We start from the raw sequence: 8,755 nt of genomic DNA, 5'->3' as shown, positions 1-8,755 counted from the left end.
TGGGGGGGGGGGAGAGATCAGATTGGGGTGGGGGGGTGAATAGGGCATTTTTCACACACACTTTCACATATAGTTTTGGGCTGGTCCTGGTGGCATCAAATACTCATATAAAAAAAGAAATTAAAAATGTTACTTTTGAGGACTCGACAGACGATGAAGCAGGAGACTCCTCATTTGAGGCTGCCGTTGAAAACCTCAGCTGACGAACTTTTGTCATTTATTGTAACTACTCTTGATATCATAAAATTGTTAATGAAGCTTTCGTTATTATGACAATTATATCTTAAAGAATCTATATGAAGACAGTTTTAAACGTTGCTCTATCTTGGCTATAAGATCTATTAAGTGGACAGAAGGCAACCATTACTGCTCTTCTGTCTCCCATCGTCGTCCTCTCTTTCCAGATCATTGGCCATCTTGTAGCTTTACACAACACCACCCTGTGGCCATCACGCACACTGCATCCACTGCACTCACACACACATGACAAACTCACACTATGTATGTCTTCCTTGTATTTATTTGTTTACTTTACTCATCCTTTTGTTTTGTATAAATCCATTTGGATCTGGTTATTATGAATATTTTTGGTATGATGAAGTTGGATGTCCGATTTGAAGGGGTGTTTATATAGTTCCTAACAATGAACTCTTGTGTGTTTCCGTCCAAATGTTCTTGTGTCAAAGATTCAAACACCGGTGAGAATCTGTAAAGTTTAGTTTCTTAATGTTTTTTTTAATGAAAGCACATCCCGATATTAACGGTGACCGAGCATGACGATCTCCAGTTCAGTCAGAATGTCAGTGGCCACAATATTATTAGAAATGATTTTCTTTGGAGGGACAATGTCTTTTCTTTTCTTTTTTTTCGATCTCTCTGTCCCGTTAACTTTGGTTTTCATGTTTGTGCTCTAACTGCAGATTCAGGAATATTTCAGTCAGGATTTGTGTTCCATCTGTTTTAATGCTTCTTTAAGTTGTTTTTAAATAACCTCACTTAGCATTCAACTCAAACAATCTCAAATGAATTTAGGGCTTTTATTGAAATAATGCAGCAGGGTAATGTGTTATTGTTTGTGGGGACACACAATCGGACATGTGTCTCGCTGTTGTTTTTACACTACGATTCCGAAAGCATTTTGATTTATTTTTGCCTCTCATCACTCAACAAATTCAATCTTCTTCAATTTGTTGCCATTATTGTTTCCCCGCATTGAACATCATCCAAAGTACCTGCACTTCTTTTTTTTTATTCAAAGAAACAAATATTTAATTAAAACATTACATCCATTAGTCTTGTGTTTTCATCATTTATTAAATGCGACTTGCCTTTTTTAATTAATGGAAGAATGCATAAGCCAAAGATGAATTCACCGTTTCAAATTCAACTGACTGTATTTAAATGTCAGCAGCAGGGAGCTCAACAGTAACGGTGCTTACTGTTGAAACAGAGTGGAGTGCAGCCACAGCACTGCATTTATTTCAGTTTTTACAGGAAACTGACATCTTGAAATATCTCATGTCTGCCCTCTAGAGGACAACAGTGGTTAATCAAATACACAGTACATTGTTTTATACTGTGCTGTATGCATTCACGTCATAGGGCGACATTGAACCCTGCACTGTTCTGCTGGACGGGGACACATTGTGTGCATTACACATATTTACAGACTCCTGTCTCATTTGAAGCCGTTTCCCAAAACAAAGAGGTTTTTGAGTCATTCACATAGACAAACTTCTGGATTTCACTAAGAAGTAAAACATCCGACCACAACGTCGAAACCCACAGTTGTTTGTCTGACCGCCACTCACATTTGGTTTCTTCCAAATGCTAAGCAAACATCACTTCCCCTCCCCAATTAGTTATGTTAAACTTTGAGAATGGCACTGCTTCGGCTGCTGCTATGCCTCATTCTCACCTACTCTGACACAAAAATGCAGCCGGGGGCTTTGAATTGGAAAAGTCAGATGACAACTGTTATCACTCTATCTCGGCAAGAGCTTTCTCTTGATGGCAGGCCTTTTGTTTGCCTTGTTGTGTTTGCCGGCTGGGGATGACTCCCAGCAAGGAAAATGGCTCAGGGGTGTCAATAGTCTGTTCCCTGGGTGCTGTCAATGCCCCCCTCCACCCCCTCTCTCTCTTTTAGTGGGGTGGAGAGCATCGTTGGCACCTATAGGCCTTTTATGTGACTGGAACTCAGTCGGTGGCTTGATTTGATTTGAGACCGCCAGGAAAAAGTTGTCTGACAAGTTGTTTTTCTGAAATAAGCTGTGGTTTTGCTACACAGTTCTCCATAAACAAATGATTGACACATTTTGATGATCTTAATGTCATGGCTATTTAATAGTCAGTCTTAGGAATTAATGAGTATTGTATAGCATAGCTTGAGGGCAATATATTGCAACAACTACATTTAAAATCTCTTTCTCACATGCAAACCACTGCCAGAATATTTTTAACATTTAAAACCATTTCATAACATATCATTTCCTTTTTTCTTCCCATTTGCCACATTTTGGGGCCCAAAACCCTGCTGTCTGTCACCCTTCTTCACACAAAACCGCAGGTCTGCCTGACAGATCAAGCTAAATTGTGGCATCCCAAGTATACGCTGAGGGAGGGAGGGCTGGAACGCAGAGAAAGTTGTGCTACGAGCTAACCGGCACAAACTGAAAAGCGATGCTGTTCCAGACGTTGGACGTCTAAAAATGCCAAGTGACTTAAAGAGAGACAAGAGAGCTCATGCATTTAAACGAGGCTTCCCTCCAATACACACAGATATCACTGGGACACACCTCGGTGGGGTTATCCACAATCCAAACAGCTGCGGTGTGGCGTTGCTGCTGTAAAGCCATTGGTTTGAGGGTGATAACGGTCCCCCATATTGGTTTGATGGGTTGGGCCTTTTAAAGTCAAAACCTGTTTTGGTAAAGCTTCATTTTGACCAGTCAGCTGGATTTTCACTGCTTCTAATCAGCTGCACTCCTTCAATCGCAATAGTGAAGTTGTTATCATTCATAAATGCAAGCAGAAAAAAAAAAAAAGTTTAGCTAAATTGTTTATGATGTAGCTATGCTCCAAATTGTACCCTATCTTCTGTGATACCAATGTATGTTTTCACTTTTTTCCTCCAAAAATATGTCTGACATCACACCTTATATAAAGTTTAGCTACCCTTTGACTTTGTTTTGTTTCTGCATTCCAGGACTGAGAAAATAGTTTTATCAGTACAGGCGAAGAGAGACTGTTTAATCCCAGTGAGAGCATACTGGGATAGCACCAGTGAATCCACTCCCATACAGTGGTCCAAAGGCCTGCTTGCAAAAAAAAAAACAAGCTCATTAGCATCTGTGCTTTGTTCCACCGAGTGGGGCATAAAACTGGGGAAGGGGTGAGGGGCAGAGCTCCTACCACAAGGGATGATATAGCAAAAAGTGTCTGTAAAAAATACTAGAAGATATATTTTATGAAGCAAGCACTTATTTTAAACAATAGGATGTGTTCTGCATTATACTCTGTAGGCTGTATGGCAGGGTTTGTGGGGTTTAGTATAAAAGGGTTGTATAGTTTGAGACAAAGTTGTGAGTGAGAAGGTGTGTTGTTCATAAAATGAGATTTCTTGTCACTATACTCTGGTAAAAATTTAAGGTATAAGTGCAATACTGAGTAAAGGGGTTCTTTGATATTAAAATGAAACTAATAAGCTTGCATTTCTCCCTGTGCTTCTTAAAGTTGTCTTCTGTAAATAGACCAGACTGAAAATTGTCATCTTTTACAATGCTGTAGATCTATTTATACTATTTCAAGGTTGTTCAAATGTATAATGGAGAGACGTAACATTCAATAAAATGCACACGATACTTTTCTCAAAAAGTTCATCATGGTTGTATGTGCTTACTGTTTTGAACGGACCAGATGTTTACATTTGTGGCTGTCATTTTTCTTTTGACTATTTTTAGAGATGCAGTACTTTATATCGCCTGTTGTCAATTATAGCTTTAAATCTGTGTCAATATGTACTTTTTTTTTTAGCTATTTCCTCTTTTCAGACTCAGTGACAGAAAGTATATTTTATCACAACACAGGTCGATTACAACAGGTAGATTGAAGTTTTGTATTATTTCTTTTAATCTGAGCTCACTCCCGTTCATTTGGCCTGGGGAATCTCCCAGAGACTTTGGGGAATCAAATCACCACAACACATATTACAACTGTACAACTGATGTCCAACTATCAGATCTGAAATGACTCCGGGCAGTGCGATTCCAAATAACTTGGTTAATTGTGTTATGAGCTGGTCCAATGCGGTCACCGATCGACGCTTTCGACGTTTCTGATTTATGTAACCAGAACATTTTGCTCAACGTTACGTAAAGCCAATGTAGCCGTCTCCCGCACACAGGGATAGAAACGACCACGGTGCTTACAAACGAGCTCTACGGTTCTCTTCATATTCAGGCTCGTGTCAACGTAACCGTAGGATTTCAACCGCGTCGAGAAAATAACATTGTTTCAATTGACTGCGCTGTACTTTGAATGAAATGGTTCTCCCCGTCAGTCACAATTACACGGAGCCCGTCTGCTGTCTGGCGGAGCGCGGTGATTGGCTAACGGCCGCCCAGGAGGCGCAATGAAGGTCTGTGATTGGCTGACAGCTGTCGATGAGGCGGGATCATTTCAGCTGCGACTGTCAAGATTGGTAAAAAAAAAAAAAAAAAAAGCTGGCGGTGCTGCGTGCAGGTAAAAAGGAACAAGCGACACAAAACAGAAAACATTTGTCTTGGCAGAAAGCGAGGGCTGCGATGGAGACGGAGAAACATTTTCGTGCGACGGAACCCCAAAAGCGAGGCGTTTAAGTCGGTGAAAAAAGGCGCAACACCTTCGGCTTTCTTGGAAGAAAGTGCCGTTGTGTCAACCATCGCTCGGGCTCCCGGGGCACGCTTTGTACAGCGAGCAACTTGGACAGCTGCGTGTTTTCAAGCAAGCCATCAACAAAGAATGAAAGCATTCAAACGAGGTGAGCAGGCTCTCGCATCGTGGTGTATTTTTTTTTTTGTTCAATCACTGCCATGCACGTTTATAACCCACGAAGTGTCCCGTCTGCGAGCACACTGTGTCTCCCCGCTGTTGGTTTTGCCTGGTATGCGGGCTTTTTTTTTTGTTGCGAGCAAATGCAGCGTGTGTGTTGTGTGCTCCCGTTTGGAGGGACAGCTAGCCAGCTAGTTATCTCTGGAGGCGGGCATGGTGTCCATCTGGCGGCGTGACATGCGGGAGGCTGCGCTTTCCTGTCTGCCTCCTTTGTGCGCTCCAGATGGCTAATTTACCGAGTAGCTCGCTTTATATCTTTTATGAATGTAACATTTAGCATTATATTCCAAAGGCTGTTTTTTTTTTTGGCGTATATTTAGTTTCACTCTTGAGCGTGGCGTTAACACGCAACGAGACAAAGCGAGCGGGTCTCCAAAAGTTGATGTTTGGTGTGTAACGTTACTAACGGTCAGATTCAAATCCTCACCTCGGGAGTGTGTTGTGAAGTTTGGTTCACTGTTGAGAGCTGTGGCCTCGTTTTTATATTAACATACAGAATGCTAGCAGCACTTTCCGCATGACCAACTGTGTACGTAACGTTAGAGGAGACGGTTGGTAAACAAAAAGTTGGGTTTGACTGCCTGTGAGATGTTACATGTGGCTGTTGCTGATGTGACGCAATGTACTATAATAAGCTAACGTCACTTTAAAATCGTTTGTTTTCTGAACAGAGTCTCGCATTGAATGAGTGCACATATGATACATCTGTATATGTCTATGCAGTGATCTAGTGGCGTGGAGGGAATGCTACTTTGTTGTGGGCCACATAGTTTCTCTCAATGTTATTATAAGTAGGTTAACGTGAGATGTCTGTCAAGCATGAATGGGAGACTCGTTTTACAGACTACAGTACTTTCATACCAAATTACACTTAATTTTACTCAGACATTATTCAAAGTGTACTCTATTCTTTCCAGAGGTTTTAAGAAAGATCTGTATTTTTATTTTTTTTTTCATGTGTATGCAAAACTCACATTTTAGTGCAATGATCAATGCATCATATCAGACAAGACACTTGATAAACAAATGTTTCAGCACGTATTTTTTGTGTGTAAATGATCATAAATTGAAACTACAAAATGTCATCCCAAATGATAAATCAGTACTTTAATCTTGAGCTCAACTAAAACATTTAAATCAACAGCTCTAGCTGTTATTTTTAGGTGCTAGGGGGAAGCTCATTTACAGAAATTGGGGGGAAATACACTGAGTTTGTATTTGTATGTTGTTGTTGTTTTTTAAATTTGACCCCCACTAACTTGGTTGTAGCACCCTCGTTGTCGAGGAATGCCGAATTCAAAAGATTTAGTCAACTTCTCCTGCAGTACTGAGCCGAAGTGGCATGAGGTGAAAACGGCCTGCTTTGCATGGTCAATAGGCTCCTGGGCCACTGGCCACTGTGATGTTGATATGCACACAATCTTCTTTGTGAAGACAGGCGCTGCCCCGGGGGTCAGGTTTCACCCCAGCCCCACAGAAAGACATTCACTGCATTTTGTGGCCCACCCCTGGGATCAGGCATGCTCCATTTTGAGGGGAGATTCTCTCCAGTGGCCAACCGGAGGCCGACCAAAAAAAACCCACAACAAAGTCCAGACCCCGAAGCCATTTGTTTGAACTTATTCAGACCACAAACCTTACTTTTTAAATTGGGTTAAATCGAGAGGTTAAAAGCAACCGATGAGGATTGTGCACTTGTTCACAAATCAGTGAAAAACACTCCCTTGAGTTTGCAAAACAGCCACTCGTACAACATGTTACGAGCTATCTGACACCTCATTTACAATGAGGACCCATGATGAGCAGCACCGAGGACTCTCTAACTCTTTTATCACAAATTATTTCCCCTTTTTCCCCTCAGCTCTGGAAGAAGAGCTTCGCCCGGAGCAGGAGCACTCCTCGGCCGTGTCGGACAGCGATGACGGCTCCCCGCTCGACCTGTCGGGACGGGGTCTATTTGGGAAACGCCGTCGCCGCGGCAACCTGCCGAAGGAGGCGGTGCAGATTCTGCGGAGCTGGCTGTACGAGCACCGCTTCAACGCCTACCCGTCGGAGCAGGAGAAGCTCAGTCTGTCCGGCCAGACCAACCTCTCCGTGCTGCAGGTGAGGATTTGTTTCATCTTGTTTTTACCCACAAGCACTCTGCACTTACCAGAGGAAATGACACTTGTGGTCTTCACTGTTTCTGCTTTCTGCTGGATGTATTCCCCTCTGAAGTAGAGCTGATTTTTACAGGTTCCACTGGATTTAAATGCGTTGTATGTATGTGTGCGTGTGAATATTATTTTTACTATTTGTAAGGCACATAAGCAGGTGGTAAATCATTAAATTATTACTCGTCTTGTAGCACAAAAGGCAGATCATGATCTGCACATCGGACTAAATTTAGTAATGTTTTATCACTATAAAGTTTGATGCCGCACGCAAGAAATGGGTTGAAACTATAGTCGTAACACCTTTTTACATGCTTCCGTTTCTGTGATACTAAATTTGACCAACACGGTGAACACTTAAAAGCAAAACAACAATCTGGTGGTATTTCCACACTGCTGCTGAGAATGAGCTTTTCCCAGCCCTCTCTTTTCACTTCATTACATCAGAAGAAGACATTTCCCCTTTCCCTCTCAACACTCGCAGGCATGCACAAACAGGCGGGCAGCATTAAAGACGGCATTACAGATTAGCATGAGGCAGCAGCAGAGTTTCTTGTTGTGTAGTCAGTTCCCTGGAATGCCTTTGGCTGGCTTCTCTGTGGCTCAGCATATTTGAGCTCAGACCTTCATTATTGCCAGCTGTCTGAGGGCTCTCATCTTCCGTCTGTCTCCCTCTCTTTCTTCCTTCCTTGTGTGGGAGGCCATACCACTAGAGGGGGTAAGTAAGGCCCGTGTAAAGAAAACGTGTAGGTGGTTATTAAAATCACAGGCCTCGGATCATTTTTAGACCGTGGAGGCCCCCAAAGAAAACTGTAAAAGTACATCTTTGTGACTGAAAAGCTTTTCTTTTTATTCAAGTAAAACATCCATGTAAGCAGCCAGTGTCAGTTATGTTAATGCAGAAATTCCTCCTCTTTTCCCAGATATGTAACTGGTTCATCAACGCACGTCGCCGCCTCCTCCCCGACCTGCTGCGCAAGGACGGCAAAGATCCCACAAAGTTCACAATCTCCCGCAAGGTCGGTGTTAAAAGTGAAGTCCACTCGGCTAACGGAGGCAGAGCCAGCTCTCCGGAAAGCAACTCCTCCACCGGCTCGTCTCAACAGCGGCCGTCCGTCATCCGCTCCGCCCCTACGCTGGACCTCAGTCTTCTCGGGAACACGGCGACGGCCATTCTGACCGGAGCGGGCTACCCGGGCAAGGAAGGGTCCGTCCAGGCGCTGATGAAGCTGGACACTCAAAGTCTGCTGAGGGAAGCGGAGGAACAGGGGGCCAATATGGTTTGTCTCACCAGCACAACAATGGCAGCTAGCCCCAGCAGTGGCCTCTTCAACACGCCGCCCCCGACTCCTCCCGAGCTGTTCCCCACCCAGGACTTCAGCGACTTGAGGCTCCTGGTCGACGCGGCTCTGCAAAGGGCGGCGGAGCAGGAGAACCTGAAGAGGCTCCAGGAGAGCCAGAACGGATCCGCAGAGGCTGTAAAGACTGAACTAGTGGAGGCAAAGTGTAGCGCT

The 8,755-nt window shown here is 43.4% G+C and overlaps 1 protein-coding gene across 1 annotated transcript in view; it reads left to right on the top strand.

Annotated features, from left to right (window-relative positions):
• The first annotated feature begins 40 nt into the window (after positions 1–40).
• Positions 41–8,755, top strand: part of tgif2 (TGFB-induced factor homeobox 2) — a 9,678-nt gene continuing 963 nt past the window's right edge. The window contains exons 1-3 of the mRNA XM_076096150.1: positions 41–5,017; positions 6,950–7,191; positions 8,165–8,755. The exon at positions 8,165–8,755 is cut by the window's right edge and continues 963 nt beyond it. Coding sequence (XP_075952265.1) covers positions 4,999–5,017; positions 6,950–7,191; positions 8,165–8,755 — 852 coding nt within the window. The 5' untranslated portion in view covers positions 41–4,998. The remainder of the gene's footprint in view (positions 5,018–6,949; positions 7,192–8,164) is intronic.

This window comes from Anarhichas minor, unplaced genomic scaffold (assembly GCF_050575085.1).
Source record: "Anarhichas minor isolate MPS153535 unplaced genomic scaffold, ASM5057508v1 ptg000021l, whole genome shotgun sequence".
NCBI lineage: Eukaryota > Metazoa > Chordata > Actinopteri > Perciformes > Anarhichadidae > Anarhichas > Anarhichas minor.
Note: the sequence above shows the minus strand (reverse complement) of the source record. Positions and strands in the feature narration are given on the sequence as shown.